At 40.1% G+C, this 23,430-nt stretch overlaps 1 protein-coding gene across 1 annotated transcript; it reads left to right on the top strand.

The window, feature by feature from the left end:
* The first annotated feature begins 8,016 nt into the window (after nucleotides 1-8,016).
* Nucleotides 8,017-20,048, top strand: LOC115567351 (NACHT, LRR and PYD domains-containing protein 14-like). Its single transcript, XM_030393829.1, has 10 exons — nucleotides 8,017-8,075; nucleotides 8,159-8,305; nucleotides 8,587-8,694; nucleotides 8,763-8,844; nucleotides 10,951-11,179; nucleotides 13,384-15,163; nucleotides 15,264-15,437; nucleotides 15,780-15,959; nucleotides 16,615-16,661; nucleotides 19,219-20,048. The coding sequence occupies exons 2-10, from the start codon at nucleotides 8,217-8,219 to the stop codon at nucleotides 19,752-19,754; spliced, it is 3,225 nt and encodes a 1,074-aa protein (XP_030249689.1). The 5' UTR covers nucleotides 8,017-8,075; nucleotides 8,159-8,216; the 3' UTR covers nucleotides 19,755-20,048.
* Nucleotides 20,049-23,430: the final 3,382 nt, after the last annotated feature.

The raw sequence follows: 23,430 nt of genomic DNA, 5'->3' as shown, positions 1-23,430 counted from the left end.
TGACTGTCTTTGGGTCGACCTTCAAGTCCCTGCTGGGGAGAATAAAAAGGAGAAATGTGTGAACGCTTTAAAAAGGCCGAGCAATAAAGAAGCAAGCTGCTGACAGCTGCAAGACGGTCTTGGAGTAAATCTCTACACTCTCTCCTGTGAATACACAACCTTCTTTTCTTGATGGGGAAGCTTTTCAGAAACCACATGAACCACTGAGGAGACAGCAGAGAGCAAGACAGGCTGACAGGACTGGCCACCAAGATACTTGTTTGTGGGCGTCACTTGTACAGAGAGTGTTATTGTTTTCATCTGTTTCTTGAATCATGTCTAAATCTCTGTTTCTGACTTCGTCAATTCTCGCTTTTATTTCTTCTCGTGTGGCGTTGTCCATCTGTTTCTTAAAAAGCCATCCAGCAAATGTTCCATACTGTGAAGAAATAGAAATAAAACACAGAATCGATGGAAGTTTAATTTTACTGTGTAAAAACACTGTGTGTGTACAGATAGAGAGACAGGTCCAGTGAGATGAATGAGGAGTACTTGGTCAGATGCTGTAATATTATTTGTAACAAAACAACCCAAAAGTTTTTTAAAGCCCTCCATCAGTGAGTGGAGCTCATGTATCATCATGAGATGAGGATGTTCCTTCAGTTTATGAAATATTGACCAGGTGCATCATCACATCAGTATCTGTAAGCTGATGGCTGTTTCTTACCTAAACCTTGAAGAATTGCAAGTTTCTTGTATTTAGTTTGTGTTGATTTGTAAGTCAGTGGGTGTGTTTTGGAGTTTCTTCCACACTTCTCAGCCAAAAAAAATATTGCTCTGTAGTGCTACTACTCATCAAAAACCTCCACTGATTACCTTATAAAAAAATAATAAAAACATTTATGTTAAACTGTTTTATCTGCTACTTACCTGCAGTGAGCGCTGTATGCCGTAGCGCACATAGGTAGCAAGGTGTTCACAGTTGTTCTTTATGGGTCGATATTTTCCACACTTTCCTTTCATTTCTTTGATTCTTTCCTTAATCTTATCTGGGCTTCTGAATTCATCTGGCATATGATCGTCAAGGTAATTGTACTTCCTGTCCTCCGATCCTTTTCTCACCTTGGCAAGTTTACCAACTGTACAGTCAGGTTTCCACAGTCGACCTGTTTGTGAGAATACACTTTAAGAAATGTTGTACACAAACTTAATACAAATTCATGTTCCTCCCGTCTTGCATTTGTTTTCTTTTGCACAAACAGGGTATTGCAACTGTACAACAGTGAGGAACTCATCTTGACCTCTCATCAGCAGCGTGTCAGTAGAAAGCCAATATTAGTCAGACATCAGACATCTTTTTCAGTAAAAGCCCTCTGAACCTTTGGGTCTTTCTTCCTGTCTATGCTGGAAAAAGAGCAGAAGCCTCAGGACACTGTGCACGTCTGATCTGTAGCAGAAACCTGATCTATTCCACCCATGTGCATGTGTGGTTGGGGCCTTGTTGGAGTTTTGGTGAGAGATTGTTAAACGTCCTCACAGCGAACACGGAGACTCATCTACTCACTAGTCCGTCTTTACAGGCCACTTTAGTTACACACTGTTCTAACTCTGACTTTACAACTTGTACATTGATCAGTTTATAGAAAACCTGGATAGTAATTGTGCAGTAAGACTCTTAGTGGTGGTGACGTTTCAGTCATGTGACCGTGATGTCATCTGTTTGTAGCCTAGCATTAGCTTCTTACTGCTACACAGTTAATTTAGCTTCACACATCACAGAGTGGAGTTCATCTGTGAGGAGTATGCTGGTTTTTTGTCATTAATCTTGAGTAATACTATCTTTAAATTGGCATACTTTTATATTGGGGATTCTTCACGTACCTGTGCGGTGAAATATGTCATTATCACCTTGGCCAACGTTCACCCCACTCTCTGTGCCCACATAGATAGCAAAGTGACTGTACAGAGGCTTGTTCAAGACATATTTCCTCGGAAACTCAATTATATCCCCAAATTGATACTGTGAACAGAAGACACCAGGGATGCCTTTTTAAAAAAAAATTTTTTATCGACTTTAACATTCAGTTAGCACATTCAGCACAACACAACAATCAGACTGACAAAATAACAAACGTGGATATATGATATTAAATAATGAAAATATCCACTAATACAGTGAAAAGTAGTTAAATCAAGTAAAAGCACATTTTAACTTTAAATGAACTTCTCAAGTGAGTTACTTTGCTGTTTCTACAGTGAATTGAATATCTCTGCCCTCTTTCAGCTTGAGATGAACGTTTCTATAATTACTTAGGAAATAATATCAGTTCCAACAAATACATGAAAATTGGACTCAGAACCGAGGAAGAGGAGAAAAGTAACAAATGAACTCGTTAACTGAAATGTGGTAACTTATTTAAAGTTACTTTTGTTGCTATAAGAAATTTGCTGTCATGGGTAACACTTTATAATAACCATCATTAATAAGGTAAATTTATAGTTAATTAGATTTAGTTAAGTCATTTCACTGTTAAGAAACAGTGAAATGGTTTATTTAACATTTATTAAGCAACTGTAACAGTTAAAAACATCAGTTGCAACTCTCTAATGACCTACACAGTATTTATGAACCATTTGTAAAGTAGTATGAACATCAACTGCAACTTTCCAACAAACAACTGCTGATAAATCATTTATGACACATTTCAATTCTTCTTAACAGTAAAAATGATATTAACTAAAGTAAACTTAACTGCACAGTTGCATTTTTTTATCATATATGATAATTTAATATATATATAATGTTTATTTTAATGATATGACAGATGTTATGAAGTGTTATTAAATATTTATATCAAGATATGAAAGACCCAGAAACAATACTGAGGACATGACCTCATTATCCTCATTGATAACTACGGCCCAGAGATACTGTGTCAACATCTTGTGGATGACCATAAAGTTCTGTTCAATATAAACACAATGTGATGGTTTCAAATTTGACTCATGTGTCTATTCTTCATCATTGATAACACAACTTTAACGATGATGATCATGTGAAAGTAGCTTACCTTCCCATCAGTCTTTATTCCTATGATCACCAGCTGAAGGATCACAGCAACCAAGATCAAGCTTTTCATTGTTGCAGCAGTGGAGAGCTGACATGGTGAGAGCAGGAGAACATGGAGCATTTAATCACTCTAGATCATCAAAACAGCCATTATTACTGATTCTGTATACCTGTTAGCTGCAGCCTGTTTAGTGAGTGTTTAACACATTGAAGATAGAATATGTGAAGGCAAGAAATAGAGGGACAGAAAGTCATCACTGGGCAGATACATTCATGACTTTGTCATGATTCTACTGTGGCAGTCAGGTTTTTTTTCAATGTTTTGTGTTTTTCCCCTGTCTTCTGTCTTCCCCCTGTCTTCTCCCTCACCTGCTCTTTCCCTGTTTGTATGTGTCTGTGACTGTGCACTGTGGATGTGGCAGCGGTGTCTGCAGCAGCAGAGAGGCGCACCTGCAGATCATCAACTCAACAACCTCTGCTTTTTAATCACATGCTGTATCTCAATTCAGGGTCTGCATCCTCTGAAGGACTTGGCCTTCAGAGAGACATTGTTAACCTCGTCAGCCGTTGTTAAATGTGACGGTCTAGCCTTTGGAACATTTCCTGGTTGCGTCACCAGATATTTTACCTTTACTGCACAATTTCTGCCACCCAGGCCCGCGACAGTGACGATCTACGGCACGCTATGTCCCCATTTTCTCCCTTTCTTTCTTCTTTTTAAGAGGCCACGAAGGATCGTAGCGGTGCATCCTCCAAAAACAGGGAGAAGAAGGAGCATCTGGAGGAGCCTTCAGACTGGGACAGCCTTCATGTGGTGTTGTGACGTAATTGGCCTTTAAATGCTCCTCTGAAGGATGCAGACCAGAACTGAGACACAGCAAGAGTCTCATTTCCACTTCCGTGCCAGATAAGACTCTTGATGCTTTTGTATTTTCTCACCTTGTGTGCAGAATTAAGTGCCTCTTCCGTGTGCATCTTGCTCCACCGGTTTACCGGTTTACTGAGATCCTTGATGCTGCTACCTGATAACCCAGCCCGCTTGCCCTTTTCGTCGGCTACTTCAACTAAGAACTCTGTCCTCAGAAAAATCCCTTAAACCTGATTGCCAGCCTCTGGTCTCTGCATTTTGGGGCTAACAGACTTACCAATAATGTGTCGAGAAGATGTTGATTGTATGATAGAAATTAGCTTCTTAGCACCTAGAACATGTACACACACACACACACACGCACACACACACACACACACAGTGTTTTAGAATAACTTTCCAATACGTTGTAGGTTCTGGCCTTATTTGCATGATTAGATTTAGCATCAAGCACAAACCAAAGTCTCACACATGGAACAAAAGCAACACTGTCTTCCAACAATTAGTTTGTCCAGTTTTCTGTTATTATAAAGACATGTAGAGCAACACCTGTACGTCGGAGTTCAAGGCTATACCTGTCATTCAGGTGTTATCAATAGAAGTTATTGGAACAGGTCTTACCTTCTTCAGTGAGACGGTGGAAGCCTGTTAGTGTTGGTGAAGGTTTCTCTTTATATACATTGGAACAGTACCTGTGATAATATCTCTGTCCTGCCCTGCAGAGACTTTATCAGACTCATTTAAATGCTCAAACTTAGATCAAAAGCATATCAGTTATCACATTGGCTTCATTTGAATATGCAGTACATGTGTTTTACACAGAAATATCATTCAAATATAATTCTACATTCACATCTTTTTATGTTAGCGGCCTGTTAAGGGTCCTGAATAAACATTAGTATGACACATGACACATATTATTTACAGCCCTTAAATGTGGTCATCAGTCATTTGTGACAAAGAAGTGTCACAGAAACAGGATATTTTAGAGTTTAACAATAAACTTTAATGTCCATAATTACATCTGTGCACTGAATCACTAAACCTCCCTGGGAATACAATTATTTTAAATTAACCCAAGCAGATTTTTATGCATTATGTTATTAGATGCACGTTTTCTATTATCATATCATATTAGTTTTCATATTAGCGATTGCTTGGTGATTATTGGACTTCGATTAGTCAATTTTTGAATAGACCACACCTCATTCAGATACACATTCAGGTGGAGGTTGTTAGATCCCGAGTTTACCCCTGTCCAGGAGGCACTCGAACAGCTCTCTGTTGAAAAACACTTTCTCATGACCTCAGCTCAACACCATTTCTTTACTGATTTTCATTAGATTTCCTTAACTTCAATACATCATGGTTACACCTTACACATCATTTTTGCAAAGTTAACACTTAATTCTCATTGTGATCATCAGAGACTGAGTGACAGTGCAACACTCCCTCTTTTTCACAGTCCCACAGTGTCGCCATTTCCTCTTCACTTCCTCCTCCAACACACCTTTAATATAATGGTTTAAGACTATTTCATGAATTTATGGTAAACACAATGCAGCAGGCACAGCTTTAATACATTTCAGAATCATTTCAGGACTATGTATAATGTCCCTTTCTTGTATTTGTGTCTGGCAGGAGTGTATGAATCTCAACCCTTCTGACACTGTCTCTGTGTGTGTGTACATACTGGTATTTATATTAGACAGGAGCAAATGGATCTCAACTATTCTGACTAGGTTCAGTCATACAGTTTTGATGTTTATTTTGTCTTAAGTACTGTTTGTAGTTAAGAGTAATGAATACAAAAAAAATGACATCAAGCTTGCTCTCTTAATGTTGAATCTAAACTGAAATAACATGGAAACATTTATGCTTAAATGACATGGAAATGATATTTATGAGTGACTATTGGTAATATGTCAGTTGTAACAAGGTCATTTCTGCAGTTTCTGCCCAGGGTTGTTTCTAGGATGGAGTTGGTCCATGGGGCCTCCCAGTTGTGTTACGCTGGAGGTCAAGCCCCGGAGTACATGGCACTAGCGACGGGGGGATATAGGAACATGGAACAGGAAATGCTGCAGGTCTGCAGTGCACTGTCCAGGATGCTGAACTGGGGCCGGATTGGAAGGTTCAACGGGCTAGATATTTAAATTATGCAAATCAGCGGGTGTGCAGATGAAGTCCCTCTTCCGTGTGCATCCTGCTCCACCGGTTTACCGGTTTACTGAGATCCTTGATGCTGCTGCCTGACAACCCAGCCTGCCTGCCCTTTTCATCTGCTACTTCTCTGCCCGACCCTGACCCTGATGTGACCGGGGCCGCGGGCCGTGGGCCGGGTCGGGACGATATTTCCCGTCAATATCCTCAATATCAAGCATTTGTGTGTGTGTGTTTTTTTAACAACTCAAAATAATGACTGTATTTCCAGCTACAAAAGGCGCATATCTCTCCTCCCTCCATGTTGTTTGTGCCGCTGCGTGGCTTTACATGTGAGTGAGTGTCCTCGTACGTGATGTCACTCCCTGAGATGCAAGAAGAAAGCAAAAATAAATGGTTTTACTAAGGAAAATGACAAAAATAATAGTAGCACACAATGATTTGAATAAGAAACTTTAAGCTGATTAGTGGCTTGGAAATATTACCGCTTTAGATTACTCCTCACTGAACAAAGTGATCAGATTAGAGTGAAGCGTTACCGGTATCACTGCAAGGGCTCGGCTCTGTTGGGCTTGATTTTTTGGGGGCCAGATCTATAAGCTCTAAGTGTAAGTGTGTGCTTATATATGTTATAAATATTGTACATTTGGGCAATTAAATGCATTTTTCTGAAGGTGCAAATCCTGATAGTGATTTTACATCGTGCATCCTGTCATGCCCATGTGATTTTAGCAAATGTTACTGTGTGTAATGTAAAACATGGACTGTGAGGAACGAGGCTGAGCACTATCAGTGTCTGACTCAGAGTCAGTTTCTGGCTCTGATGGCTCAAACAGGTCCGGCTGGGTCCGTCCGATGATGCTGCTAGCTTCCATTGTTACTGTAGGTTATGTCCTTGTACAGTACAAGGAGGAGGCTCCCCTCCCTGCATGGGCGTGGTTCCAGTGCCTCTAACTGACACGCCCCCAGCGTTTCACAGCAGAAAGAAGTGCTTGTTTTTCCATGATTTTGAGACCTAATTTTATATAGTTGGCAAGTGTTTTAATCTTTCAAATTTGGCTCAGTGGTCAATAACACATGTATCTGTGGTGCGACAAACTCACAACAAAAATGTATTTCTGCTTTACACGGACTTTAAGTAACACACACAAGAGTTATTTCATAGGGGATGTGAGACAAACCCATCCTCCTTCTTTTCCATTGGATGGATGTACCTTTACTCTATCAAAGTGACCAATTAGGAGAAGTGGGCGGTTATGGACAATAGGCTCTAAAAAGGCCCTACACACCAGAGAAGGTGGTGGATTTTGGTAGAATTCCTAAGATAGAAGGTGAAGGCAGTTTTTTTTTATAGAGCAAAGGGCAAAGTGTTTGGCATTACTTTGCCATCGATTTGGGAACACCAGATGTGCAGCCGCACTCTGTTCGGATGCAGGCATTTGAGATCTGTTTCAATAAAGATTGCTCCATCATTCCACCCAGCCTGGCCTCCGCAGAATTCTTTTATCAACATACTACACGCCGACACCTTTGAAGATGAGAGCCCAGAGACGACATATTCTAAATGAAATTCTAGTTTCTACTTTTCGTTGTTGGTGATTTCTTTTGTATTCAACATAAGTCGATAAGACAGAAAACATCATATGAATGTGAAAGTTAATCTTCTTTACATATTATTTTTGGGTGGATTATTGATTTTATACTGATTATAGTGATGAAGGTTTTCAGTCATCCAGGTCATGTTATTGATTCTGAGCGTAGTATCACAGGCAGCTGGACTTCTCATTTTGTTGAAGGTTTTTCTTTCACTTTTAACTATTGCAGGGGTTTTGCAGATTTAAAACTCCAGTAATCACCAGCAGTAAGTTATATTTTCCCAAATGTTTCAAGTTAAATCTGAATGTCTGTTTTTCATGAAAATCATTTTTCAGTCGGAAAAGTCCAAACAATTAACCAGAGGATAACTGAAGGCAGTAAAAAGGGGGGCAGTTAAAGGTAACTACTTTAAGTCCACTGTTTATATCCTGTAGCATGAAACAGCTTCAAAATATCACTAACTTATTGGTGTTTATTGACAGCATTTGTCCTGCGAACACAGCATGTTTGTTGTGTTTGGGTGAAGGTATACATTCTACCATGAGTAAGCCTGAGGAGGAAGATGAGGGCGTCCCTCCCTCCAGCACCACCCTGTCTGAGGAACAGGAGAGCCGGACTGAACCTGACAGGTGAGATAAAGAGCTGTCCAACCAGAGCTCAGTGTAACATGAGTCCACTGTCAGAGGAGTGTGAGTCCTGAGAGGAAGCAGAAGATGTTACTCAGTCAGACATTTTATTTAGTTTGTTGGATTCAAAGCTCCTAGTTAAAAAACCTGATTTTGTTCTATTGTCTTTCAGCACTTTATCAAATTTGGTTTCATATCTGTTATAGCTGGTAACACATCTTTCCTCACAGTCACTGACCTCCACATACAACCACCTGTTTTTGTCAACGCTTCATTTCTTTCAGGACAGAGCAGCAAAGAGCAGAATCTCCTGAACCAAGCTGTGTGTCCATGAACAGTGACAAGTCCATTGATGCTGTTATTGATTTTAAAAGGTCAAATTCAAATTCTAAATAAGTTAAAGGAACTTTCTGAAGGAAATTCTCTACTTATTTTTAATCCCTTTTTTAATGCTCTATTTTAACAGGACTGAGCAGCAAAGAGAAGAATCCCCTGAACCAAGCTCAGGAGAGTCCATGGAGAGTGACAGGTCCATTGATGCTGTTATTGATTTTAAAATGTAATATTCAAATTCCAATTAAATTAAAGGAACTTTTTAAGTACACATTCTGAACAAAGGGGGTTAACTGTATATCACTACTCTACCATTACTGCATTACTTAGTTTACATTAGCTCTGCTAGTCTTTCTAAGTCATAAATGTCCGAACACTTCATCACAGTCAAACCTATTGAAGTTAAATGTCAGCATTTGAACCTCATGCTGATTGTGACCTTTGATCTACAGAGTGTGAGAAAGTATAAAAATTGTGGTAAATCTTAAATAATGCAAATGAACATGGTCAAATTAGACTTTGATAAGCCTTGCAACTTGTTTTCCACTTTACCTCTTTTTCTCAGTCTCTTCTCAAACCCTTGGTTTTGTGTACACGTCTTCATCACTAATGGATCCTGCCCACTGAGCAAGCAACGTCTATGGACATCCAAGAAAAGTTGATATCGCGTCGGCCAGTCCAGGCCATGATCTAGATCCATATCACAGCCAGAATTTGTTGATAAATGACATTGTGATTATAGTCCAGTCCGACCTGGTTCTGGACGTCTATAGACAACAAAACCAAGTCCCAAATAGACGTTCTGCTACATCAATATCTGGACGTCCATATGACAGCCAGGATTAGTTGATGAAATTGTCCTGTCAGCTTTTGCATCAGCATATGATAAGCTGATGATCATCATGATGATCATGATAATCATAAAAGATTCCAAAACTTTTAAATTGTATTATGATTACTTTGTAAGACTGAATAACAACATGTACGTATTTCATGTGATTGTGATCAGAAGCTGTAGTTTTATGTAATTTGCAGCTTGTTCCCATAAAGATAAATATAATAGTGACAAACACAAACACACACACACACATACGCACATGCATGCATTCTGGGTAAATTATGAAGTAGAAAAGGGGGTTTCTTCATGAGTAAACCAATGGGACAATCAGTGAGCGTGTAAGCTGATGGTCTCCTTTAACCCTCCTCCTCTTGTAATCATGTGACATTATAAACATACAGGCTTAACTTGCCTTATGTGTAAATGGGCCAAGGTTGGCGTGTCCTTATACAGTTTGACCTCAACAACATGCTGAAAAAAAAGAACAACCATAAATAACCATAAAGACATAACCATGAAGACATTTGCTATTTCCCAACAGTATAAGTATTTTCTTTGATTTTTTTATTTAAACAACTAGAATATAAATGTCTAAATATGAGTATATACTTGGTCAAAAAGCCTAATTTTCCAGTAACAATTGACTCAAAGGATAATTGGGTCTCTCCCTGTCTTCCTGGCAGTCACACTTTCCCAGAGTGAAACCTAAAGAAAACATATCACACATTTGATTACAAACCAGCTGCCAAACAGTTTTTTTCAAGCTCTGGAGCCGCAAAATGCTTAGTTTCCTAAATTGGTTTAATTGATAGCCATGAGTGATCATGGGGGGTATAAGTAGTGTGTGTGTGTGTGTGTGTGTGTGTGTGTGTGTGTGAGAATACGTTTGTAAGAGTGGGGGATGCCATTCTGTTGCCCTTTGTTTGTTTCAGCTATGACTGCTTGTCGTGTCTAAAATCATCTGTCATGGGAAATCCACATAGTGTTGTTGAGGTGGCTGTGGCTCAGTGGGTAGAGCTGGATGACTAGTGAGTGGAAGATCAGTGGTTCGAATCCCAGTTCCCCTGGGGCAGAACTGCTACATGTGGAAGTATCCTTGAGCAAGATACTGAACCCCAAAATTGCTCTTGATGTGCAGTTGGCACCTTGTGTGGTGGTGTAATCATTATGTTTTATATAACATCCAAAACAAGACGTCTATCCAATGTCTAGAAAAGATGTAATAAAAACTTTCATTCTGGCTCCTCTGAGGACATCTTCTGGATGTACATAGAACATGTCTTTTTGACGTATTTTGGACTGCTTTTTGCTCATTGGGTGTTTTCTCCACAGAATTCACCATGAGACATCAAAGGTTTCCACTGGTCGTCAAAAAGAACTGGACTCCATATTTATGGTGCGTACACACACATACATCACTTAAATAGTGATGGCCACCAGTAGATGATCTGAACAAATGAATATATTTCTGTTCCAGTGTCTTGAGCAGAACATTGTGACTTTTGCGAAGAACGAATTGAAGAAGTTCCAGAAGGTTCTGAGTCCAGATTACCCAGAATGTTTAGAGGGCCAACGTGAGGATGAGGAGGTCATAAATGATGAAGAAGAAGAACAGAGGAGGAACAGCAAGGAGGCATTTCTGAAATTCACCCTGCAGTTCATGAGAAGAATGAAGCTGGAAGAACTGGCTGACTCTCTGCAGAACAGTAAGAGGCCCTTGACATATGTAGCAGGAAAAAAAAATTAACACGGTAGTTACTAATTGCTGTAAATATTAAAGGGGTGGAATTGTCTTTATACTAATATGCATAGCGACGGGTCGGTGGAAGATTTTTCATTGATGCATAAATGAGAGTCTGCAGCCTATGTTTATTGTTGATTGTCCGGCCTCAGGCTAACGTTACTTATGTAGGAGGTATGTCGGATGGAGGCAGAGACCATCTGTGAGTGATAAAAAAATGAATACTCACTGAGTATTGTTTTAAACGGACAACTTGGAGTATGCACAGATTAACTTGCTGGAAGCACGAACTGGACAAGACTTCTGCCTCACAACAATCACTAATTGCGCCTGTGATCATAAACATTAACTGTTAGCCCAGCTAATCAGTCAAGATCAGAGGAGGCTCTGTCGACTTTGCCGTCCAGCTCTGAGAGAGGTGTGTGAGCAGCAGAGTCAATAAATGTCTTATCTTAAAGCTGCCACATGAAAACAATATTACTGTAGATGACAACTAATTTGTAAGGCACTGCAGATGGATAAATAATTTTTTTTTGTAATGTATTAAAACAAGATGCAGCTTTTATTTTTAGACTGCTGTAGTCTGATTATTTGAAGGACTTTCTGACTAATAGGGGAATTTAAATGATGTAAAAGAAGCCCTGTGCAGTAATATAGATCACTGAGGATGCCATACACTGAGATGCACTGAGAATCTTTTTAAATTCGAATCATTGACAACTGAATTGTAATCGAATTGTGAGTCCAGTGAAGATTCACACCGCCGACAAATATGCTGTGCAACACCTGCATCAGATCTATACTTTCTCCTTAGCTGCTGTTAGATCCCGAGTTTACCCCGTCCAGGAGGTACTCGACCAGCTCTCCGTTTAAAGGGTTAGATCCCTAAACCTACAAGAGGTTGCTTAAAACTGGGAATTTAAATAGGGATTGCTTAAGCTGGTGGTGAGGAGACTCGCCTTGCTTCTAACTGCCTGAATCCGAACGCTGACCCTGCTTCCTCTGGATTGGCACCTGACATGAATAGCCTTTGAGTCAGATACGGCCATCAGCCACGCCCGTTATGGCAGCTCTCCTCTAAATGATCTGTGCACTTGGTATGGTGCTAGGTTGGATTTTAAGATCTTTTGGTAAACCCTAAGGGACTATTTCTATTTGGTAGGCTAGAGTAACCTTTAAGAACCTTTAAAATATTATGCACACTTAACACCTGACTTTTACTTCCATCAAAGGGACATGAAATCAATGTCCACAACTTTAACTTTAACTATATTATGTAGGTTTTATTGCATAGACTTTAGCAAGGGCAAAGCATACAGCGCAATACTTATTTCAATTACTATCAATCATTATCAAAAATACTTGATTGATAAATCATAATACTTTAAATAACCAATTAAACTAAAAGAGCTGAGGCCTGGTCAGAAATACTTAAATTTAGGTGAGATGGAGAGGGTCAGGTCTTTCCATGGCTTGCCTTTCCCTTCCTGCTGAGAGTCCAAGTCCCTGAGGCAAATCACCACCCCGGCCAAGGTCTCGTAACTTCCTCAAAGTCCAAACTTCACACCAGCAGAGTGGACAAAAGTACTCCAATATCCAAATTGTAATCCACAGCATGTTGGCAAAAATGGTTAATCCGTTGTGCTCTTAATTCCTTGGTCTGTTACTGCTGAAGATTTCTCGAAGTCCTTTCTGCGATGTTAAGGCTGCTCACATTCCCCATCTCAGGTGTTTCTTCAAGGCTTGAGCGAGTGGAAGAACGAACTTTAGTCCCTGCTCCTCAGGTTATATACACTCTTGCTTCGGACACTCCCTTGGTTTTGTGTCCTTATTAAGACATGTTTTCAGCATCTCTCCATTCACTGGTTGATAACCCCTTGATTAAGATTTCATAATGCTTCTCTCTTGCTTTGGACAGTGGTGGAGCAGGCGCTGCTTGGCCCTACTCAGGGGCAGGTCCATTGCAGGTACGGTGCGGCTTAACTCGCCACAGTAAACCTGGTGATGGAAAAGCAAGTTGGCGTGGCAGGGTTTGTCATGGGCTGCTGGAGAAACACTACCTGGCTGCACATCTGATGACAGCTCTATGTAGCAGTCAGTGTGTCAGAATCTTAAAAGACACTTGCACTTTTACTTGTATCTATTCCAATGTGTAATTTTTCCCTGTAGGAACTGTTGCTGCAGTGTGCCGCAGAAAACACAAATCTAACCTTCAGAAGAAGTTCCAGTGTGTGTTTGAGGGGATCGCTAAAGCAGGAAACCCAACCTTTCTGAATCAGGTCTACACAGAGCTCTACATCACAGAGGGAGGAACTGCAGAGGTCAATGATGAACATGAGGTCAGACAGATTGAAACAGCATCCAGGAAACCAAACAGACCAGAAACAACAATCAGACGAGAAGACATCTTTAAAGCCTCACATGGAAGAGATGAACCAATCAGAACAGTGATGACAAAGGGAGTGGCTGGCATCGGGAAAACAGTCTTAACACAGAAGTTCACTCTGGACTGGGCTGAAGACAAAAACAACCAGGACATACAGTTCACATTTCCATTCACTTTCAGAGAGCTGAATGTGCTGAAGGAGAAAAAGTTCAGCCTGGTGGAACTTGTTCATCACTTCTTCGCTGAAACCAGAGAAATCTGCAGGTTTGAAGAGTTCCAGGTTGTGTTCATCTTTGACGGTCTGGATGAGTGTCGACTTCCCCTGGACTTCCACAACACTGAGATCCTGACTGATGCTACAGAGTCCACCTCAGTGGATGTGCTGCTGACAAACCTCATCAGGGGGAAACTGTTTCCCTGTGCTCGTCTCTGGATAACCACACGACCTGCAGCAGCCAATCAGATCCCTCCTGGGTGTGTTGACATGGTGACAGAGGTCAGAGGGTTCACTGAACCACAGAAGGAGGAGTACTTCAGGAGGAGATTCAGAGAAGAGGAGCAGGCCAGCAGAATGATCTCCCACATCAAGACATCACGAAGCCTCCACATCATGTGCCACATCCCAGTCTTCTGCTGGATCACTGCTACAGTTCTGGAGGATGTGTTGAAGACCAGAGAGGGAAGAGAGCTGCCTAAGACCATGACTGAGATGTACATCCACTTCCTGGTGGTTCAGTCCAAAGTGAAGAATGTCAAGTACGATGGAGGAGCTGAGACAGATCCCCACTGGACTCCAGAGAGCAGGAAGATGATCGAGTATCTGGGAAAACTGGCTTTTGAGCAGCTGCAGAAAGGAAACCTGATCTTCTATGAATCAGACCTGACAGAGTGTGGCATCGATATCACAGCAGCCTCAGTGTACTCAGGAGTGTTCACACAGATCTTTAAAGAGGAGAGAGGACTGTACCAGGACAAGGTGTTCTGCTTCATCCATCTGAGCATTCAGGAGTTTCTGGCTGCTCTTCATGTCCATCTGACATTCATCAGCTCTGGAGTCAATCTGCTGGCAGAAGAACGATCACCCCGGGAGTCTAAATCGTTCAGAAAGACAACTGAACTCTTCTACCATAGTGCTGTGGACAAGGCCTTACAGAGTCCAAATGGACATCTGGATTTGTTCCTGCGCTTCCTCCTGGGTCTTTCACTGAAGACCAATCAGACGATCTTACAAGGCTTGATGACACAGACAAGAAGAAGCTCACAAGGAACAGTTCAGTACATCAAGAAGAAGATCAATGAGAATCTGTTTCCAGAAAGAAGCATCAATCTGTTCCACTGTTTGAATGAACTGAATGATCGTTCTCTAGTGGAGGAGATCAAACAGAAACTGTGTTCAGAACGCATCCTCACAAAAAAACTGTCTCCTGCTCAGTGGTCCGCTCTGGTCTTCATCTTACTGACATCTGGAGAAGATCTGGACGTGTTTGACCTGAAGAAATACTGTGCGTCAGATGAGACTCTTCTGAGGCTGCTGCCAGTTGTCAAAGCCTCCACTCAAGCTCAGTAGGTCCAAAATATAACTATGTCAATGAAATACATCAACATTGGAAAGAATAATCTCATTGTTTTTTGTTTCTTTTTTTTTTTGCTAATGCTTCTTTAGGCTGAGCAGTTGTAATCTGTCAGAGAGAAGCTGTGAAGCTCTGTCCTCAGTTCTCAGCTCACCGTCCTCCAGTCTGCGGGAGCTGGACCTGAGTAACAACGACCTGCAGGATTCAGGAGTGAAGCAGCTGTGTGCTGGACTGGAGAGTCCAAACTGTAGACTGGAGGTTCTCAGGTCAGGATTCATCAGGTTGTTCAACAGAAGAACATAGTCTTCACAGAAAACATGGGTTGAAAAAAGATGTTATGTATGTCAAGATTGTTGGTGCTTTAGTTTTTGAGAACTTCATAGACTTCATGAAGTAAAAAGTTTGACTCTCGCAGAGTCAAGACAACTTCTCTCAGACTTTCAGTTTATGTACAGTATCAACATAAAATGTAAATAAACTGAGAGACGTAAAATGTGATGAGTCTCTTGCCAAGTGAAGCTTTTAATTTAGATGTGTAATGAACACTAACTGTGCTTAAAGAAGATTGTTTGAGCTAATTGTTTTTGTGTCTGTTTGTGCATGTGTAGGCTGTCAGGCTGTCTGATAACAAAGAAAGGCTGTGGTTTACTGGCTTCTGCTCTGAGATCCAACCCCTTCCATCTGAGAGAGCTAGACCTGAGCTACAATCATTATCATCCAACAGACTCAGAAGTAAAGCTGCTTTCTGATGGACTTAAAGATCCCGACTGGAGATTGGACACCCTCAGGTACAGACAGACACGAATGTAGGTTAAGTTTGCTTAAAGGAGAACTTCGGTCGATTTAAACATGCAGCTTCATTGCTCAAGCTACCCTTGACTTGCCAGTACCGAAGATGCGAAAACATTTGGTCCAGCCATTACAGAGCTCCGTGAACGGAGACTTAGCATTGACCGCTAACAGCATGGGGTCAGAACTTTACACTGTGTTTTAAGCGTCTTAACATGCTCCACATCTCACACTAAAAGTTATGCAACATCAGCAGACACCTTAGCACACAGCACTGTAGCGTGTATGACTCAAACTGAATAAAAAAGTATTTAAAACAGTGTGTTTGTGCAAGCAGCTACGTACCTGTTTGTTGACATCCGTGTGTACCTGTATGTTTTTTTTCAGGAATAAAAGCCAATAGCTTGGCCTATTTAACAGGCCTGTCATTTTCATTATGCATTATTTGGTATTGTTGTTAATAATGCAAAATTATTTTTTATCAGGTTACTCAATTAATTGATGGGATAATCGGAAGAATGCTCGAGTCTAAAAATACTTGACAGCTGCAGCCCCAGTATCAAACCATGCAGAACTTTAATATGTTTGTTTCATTTTGTTTCTTTTTCTTATTTTCACTGAAGCTGTAAAGTGCTGATCTCCCTGTTTTTACAGGATGGATCCTGTTGGATCACATTTCATGAAATCTGGTCCGAAGAAGTGTAAGTGTGTCATTGTTTGTGTTTATTGTCTTTTTTATAAATAATGAGCTGAAGAAATATTATGGAGCCAGAACGGTGACTTTAAAATTTGGCATCCAAAAAAAAAATTGGCATTGAAAACAAAACCATTACTGAAAAAAGAAACATTGTCATTGAAACATTTGTATTGAAAACAGTTGTATTGGCATTGAAACAAGTATTGGCACTGAAAAAAGAAAGTAATTCAAATAATTCAAGTCCGAAAATCTTATCATTTTATTTTATTGGGATTTTTTTGTATTTTTCAATGACAACCTTCAGATTTTTTCTTCATGTCACTTTTTTTTCAGTGACAGATTTTTTTACAATGTCAGTTTTTTTTCAGTGTCACTGATTTCAGTTTCAACTTTCTGTCACTGTTTTGGCGTCGAAAGGGAGGGGCCTGAGGGGAGGGGCAAGTAGAGCGTGGTTTGCATATCATTTGAGAAGGTAATGGCTGCAGCCTGCGGGAAGGCGGGGCTGGACGGTCCAGCCACAATACACCGTTTTAGGGCCCGTGTGCCGGCCGTCTCTGGGCAACACAGAGTCCAACTAACTCGCAGACTTTTCTTCAAGCTCTCTCCTGATATGCCCAAGTCTCTGTGTATCTGGTTCTGTCCAGGAGTTCCCGAGCTCCGGTCTCTATATGCATATGGAGTGTGGTAGTAGTACCGGGGCGCCGAGCACGGAGCATTAGTCACAGTTAGCACAACAGTAGAACAGCCTGTTGTCCCGAGCCGGGGCTGCAGCGCCGACAGCAGTGCTCTGGTCTGCTCCCCGAGCTCTGTGCCACCTACCGCTACCTTCAAATGATTGAATTATTAGAATTAATTTCTTTTTTCAATGCCAATACAAATAAATTTGGCCCATTGAATGACCCATAGGCTACTCGGCAGTGACACGTCACGGTAGCATTAGCACCGGTACAACAAGTGGCTGCCCCCTTCCCCACAGACTGAGCTCCCCCGTCAAAACATTGCAAGCATGGCGAAGCGGCTGCCCACGGCTCTGTGTTCGTCAGGGAAAAAACTGAGAAACTTGACATTTACCCCTCAGTACAGAGCCGAGCAGCTCCCGAACGACTTGTATGTGTCAGGTGAACTGTTGTTTTGCAAAGAAGCAGACCTGAGATTCATAATTAAAGGTGTAATGCCGCTGCGTGAGAGTTAGCCACCTGTCCGATTCATATTATCGGCATATAATACCAGAGCGACTGTGAACTGCTGCTAACAGTAGCTGCTGTTAGCTAGCTAGCCCCGTTAGCCACAGCCCTCTTAGCTGACTCTGCCTGGGCTGGGAAGCTTTTCTGGATCTGCCTGAGAGCTGACCATGTTTTTATTCAATGAAACCCATAAAAACACAAAATATGCTAACGTTACTGTATGAAGACATGATGAAGTCAAAATATTGTTGATGCACTTAACTGTACTGTACGGTACAGTACTGAGGAAATATGTTTGTCCCCTCAATTAATTTAAGATAATTTCTATTTAATTTGTGTACATTTTAGTTATTTACATTAAAAACACACTGTTTTTGGTAGTATCATAAGAGTAAATGAGGATTCACAAAAATTAAAACGGAAAAAACGGAATTCCCAAAAATTAAAACAGAAAAAACTGAATTTGGGAAGAAATAAAACAGAATTTGGGAACGGATTTTATAGGGCCCTACGCTAGTCAAAGCAGGGTGAGAACAGACATGGACGCGACTCAGGGGAGTGAAGCGAGCACATCGTTGCTAGGGCCTTTGAACGGCAAGTTTATTTATAAAAAGAACGAAGACGGTGATTTGTAGCTTTTGTAAAAAAGAATTCTCCTATCACCGAACCTGCTCCATCTTGACTTATCATTTAAATGCTAAATTTTATTTATTTAAGTGTATTTGTATTGCATATTTGAATAATGCACCTGGCCTAATTGGTTTGCTGGGATGTGCTTGACCATTTTCTTTAAATTTCATTTATGAAACGCGCTTCACCAATAAAAATGTGGATTTCATCTTCTCTTCTTAGTGTATTCAGTTGATTAGTCATGCAATACAATTTTGTAATGTCCTAGAATTCGAATTCTTTATTTGGGTACCTTTAGCAGATATGAGATTAAAATGGGATTAATTCGATTAATTAATTACAAATCCTGTAATTAATTAGATTAATTTTTTTAATTGCCTGACAGCCCTAATTTATATATATATATGTACATATATATATATATGTACATATATATATATATATATATATATATATATATATATATATATATATATGTATATATATATGTATATATATATATATGTGTGTGTGTGTGTACATATATTTATATATGCATTTTATATATATACATTTATATATATATATACATACATACATAGTCCGGTCCTCCCCTAGCCCCTGACCCTAACCATCAGGGACTAGGGGGGCTCATCATGACCAGAGACCAACTAAAACCACTTATGACCGCCATTTTAAAAAAGCAGTTTACTTGGTAATTTGTCAGACAACAACTGATGCTATCTTTTGTCTTATTCTCTCAATCAGACGCCTGTAAACTCACACTGGACCCAAACACAGCAAACAAGAATCTCATACTGTCGGACAACAACAGGAAGGTGACAGTAGGGAAAGAGAAGCAGCCATATCCTGATGATCCAGAGAGATTTGACTACTGGAAACAGCTGCTGTGTAAGGATGGTTTAACTGGTCGCTGTTACTGGGAGGTTAAGTGGAAAGGACATGTTTATATAGCAGTGACGTACAGAGGGATCAAAAGGAGAGGGCAAGGTGACAACTGCTGTCTTGGAGGGAATGATCAGTCCTGGACTCTGAGCTGCTCTGATAATGAAGGTTACTCTGTCCTGCATCGTAACAGAAGAGTGTCCATCTGTCAGCGAACCTTGAACAGAGTGGGAGTGTACCTGGACTGGCCCGCTGGCACTCTGTCCTTCTACACAGTGACCTCTGACAAGGTGACCCACCTCTGCACCCTCCAAACCACATTCACTGAGCCGGTCTACCCTGCATTCAGGCTGAGGATGGACCCGTCAAACTCCTCAGTGTCTTTGTGTCCGATATAGTGGAGGGGGTAGGGAGGTATTCTATGGTATCCAGTGCAGGTTCAGGCCAGGGGCCAACTTAATGCTGAAAGAGATTTAGCAATGCATTGTTTTACAGGTGGGAACCATTAATAAAAGGTGCAAGTCTTAGTGTCATCTGCTAACCATCAAGAATATATTTAGAGTGCATACCTCCACCAATGCCCAACGGTTCCTCTTCATCTAATCAAGTCACTCAGAATTACCAGCCACCTCAGTACACTCTTATTCCTTTATCAAGATCCATGATGCATTATTCCCTGAGATATAAACAAAAACGCCGACCCATCTCTCAACGTTAATGAAAGTGAGAAAAACTTCCTGGATCTGCACCAAAAGTTCATGTGGTCTATTCTGAACCGAGACCCATCCTCCATCCAGGTTTCATGGGAAAATCCCTTTTGTAGTTTTTTTGTCATCCTGCAGACAAACCAACCAACAAACAAACAAAACACAACCTCCTATGTTTAGCTGGAGCAACTAGCTGCCTTTAGTTAATTGGCTCAGTTAGGCGTGGACCCTCACTAGCTTACTGCACTTAACCTAGATCACAACCTCGAATCATTAGAAGAGTCACAGTAGGCGATGGGACTCAGCTGGATACAGGACTGGGACTGGACGCAGCCTCTGAGACAGACAGAGGCCAGTTTGAAGACCAGCACAGGATCCACTAAATCCTTGGGTCTGTTTTTATGTAAGGTTGTGTGAATATATGTACATAAATACTGTGAAATTGATTGATGTATAATGAGATAATACATTTTGTAGAATACTGAACTGAGAAAGTTAAACAGATCAATGCTTTTGTTGATTTCACAAATCTGTATCATCTGTTCCAACACTAACACTCCGTCTCCCATAATCCACTGGTCACCTGTCAGCTGTTGAACAGGGCATACAAAAAATATTTTGCACATTTAAGTCACTAAAATACAGAGTTTGTACACATTTTTCAAGGTCAAATTCAAGCACTTTTCAAGCACTTTTAGGTAATTTTCAAGATTTTCCAGCAGCTTATTGCTGAGGTAAAATACGTATCTACAGGAATATATATATACTCATGATTTTTTTCTTCACTTTTTATCACAATTGTGTACATTGTATTATGCTGTAAACATCTAAAATTAAGTTTCATAACAGCAAAAACTTCAGAAATTAATTATCCAGTCTGATCCCAATTTTGTGAAAGACACAAATTATAATGTCAAGCACTTTCAAGCACTTAAACTAAAATCCAAGCACTTTTCAGACCTTGAAAACACAACATTGAAATTCAAGCACTTTCAAGGATTTCAAGCACCCGTACGAACCCTGAAAATATCACACGACCAAATCATATATCATTTACTGTATGTTCAGGTAGTTATTGATAACTGGATGGTGTATTTTATGAGGTAGATTACAGTTACAGTTAACTTGCTGATGCTAAACTGCTTTTGAATGAAGTTTAATGTATTTTGCGCTTTTTTGTGGGCACATGTAATTATTCATGAAAATAATAAAGATGTGAACGCAACAGATCATCTGGTTGTCTTTATGTAAATCCTACACCTTGTTCACATTAATTTAACCAACATTTTTTGCCAAAAGGAGAGAAAAACTTTGAGAAAGCTTCGGAATTACTGCAGCAGTATTTTGAATGTTATTAAAAGTTTCACAAAATGACATTGTGATCTGAAAACACAATTTAAGAAACTTTCTGCATTTTAAAAACTGACAAAGAATTAGCTCGGACTCATGGCAGCTTATTTTCAGTGTTTCAATTAAATTCAAAATACTTGATTTAAGTTTTATTTAAGGCGAAAATGATCCTTTAAATGGACAAATATCATATGTGTGATTCATGACACAACTCAAGCTGATTGTTCATCTCTCTTTAGGAACATACAAAGTTTTTATGTAGCCGGGTCATGGGTTGATATTGGACCTGACTTCACCTGCATCTCACTGGTTCCTTCTCCTGCTCTTTCTCTCTCCTCTCCTCCTGTCTCTGTCCCTTCAACCTCTTCATCTCTCTCTCCTGTCCTATCCTCTGTTGAATTTTTAAAGTGAAAAGTCTAAGTATACTACTGAGTCATAATAATACCTGATATTTTAATGCCATGTTTAGTCACATTATTATTTATCCATCCAAACATCCAAATGATATTATTGATGGATAATTCATACTATGACTGAACATGGCCTTAAAATATTTTGATTCATTGCATGTCCTTTCATTTATTAGCCTAGGCTACAGTACAGTAGGTTAGAGGTTAGCATCTCTATTGGCTATCTGTTGCATCTGTCAGTTAGTTCACTATTTTTCTCATTCTCTTAGCTTAGTACAGTTCTCACCCAAAAAAATCTTTTGACTGAAAAGTTTTTTCGAGCTGTAGCCAAGTCATATTCCCAATTTGTAACATGTTACAGGGCATTTTACTTGACATGTGATAAAAAAAATAAGATAAGATTTACAGCCTCACCCCACACCATGTCCTCTAATGCAGACATCAAGTTTGAATTATTTACCAACAGTGTTTTACAGGAGGATGATCTGAGCTGCTGTTCTATTCACACTTAAAATGTTTTTTGTCTTTTCCGTGTAATTTTCAATCTCTGAAATCAAACTGTGCAATTTTTTTTAGCCAAACTTCTCTCAAGTTTTACTTTTTCAAATAATCAAGCATCTACAGAACTTTTCAGCAAGCTATTTTCTACTTCTTCTTCTCATCATCATTATCATTAGTTATTATTGTTATTAATAATATTGTTAAGGTGAGCCTCTTATCGTTTAACATAAAAATACATCATACAAACAGCAACTTTTGCAGCCTTGACAGTCTGATGGTGAGTTATCACCTTTCTGTCATCACTAACATACTGTTAATAATCAAAGAAGCTCTGAGGCTTTACATTTGTTCTATATGTTATAATACAAGATTTCAGCATTGAGCTACAATCAGGCTACATTCATGATTTTGTACAGTCAAACTAACCAAAAACTTCTTATTGAGCATTATAAAGTTTCAGGGTGTTCCTGTAACCATGGTAACTCACCGTGCCAGAGGGGAGGGAGAGACGCTGAAGCCGTTTACACAGACACACTGCAGACAGAGTCCAGACTATAGTTGTTATTTCACACATGTAGCACACAACAGGAGACTCTCCGTGTCGTGTTGACTAAACACACCAAGGACATGACCTTGGTGTCCTCAATGGTGGCTACGGCCCTGATAGGTTTTAAGTTTAGTCAACACGCGAGAACTCGTCGGACACGGAGAGTCTCCTGTTGTGATAATAATAATAATGTTGTGAGAGGGCCCAGATACACTCTATGAAGGCACATTTTTCAAAGAGCCAAGCAAACGCTTGATGCTCACAAACCTATATTGGGACAAAACAGGAAAGTGTGCAGCTGCAGATGAACTACTCAAACCAGACAGACAAATGTTCCACAGCTTTAATGTGTCATGCTCAAGGAGCAACAATGTTTTGTGGAGAGATTTCAGTAGAATGGTGAGATGAGCTGAGGAGTCTGGTGAACCATGGCGTGAGATAGAACAGGGTGTACGGTACTCGCCTTCCCTCAAAGTGTACTGCAGGAAACTCAACTGGGTAACACCAGTTAGAAAAGCAGTCCATTTATTTGGCCAACAGACATCTCAAATAACTGAAT

Source organism: Sparus aurata, chromosome 17 (genome assembly GCF_900880675.1).
Source record: "Sparus aurata chromosome 17, fSpaAur1.1, whole genome shotgun sequence".
Lineage (NCBI taxonomy): Eukaryota > Metazoa > Chordata > Actinopteri > Spariformes > Sparidae > Sparus > Sparus aurata.
Note: the sequence above shows the minus strand (reverse complement) of the source record. Positions and strands in the feature narration are given on the sequence as shown.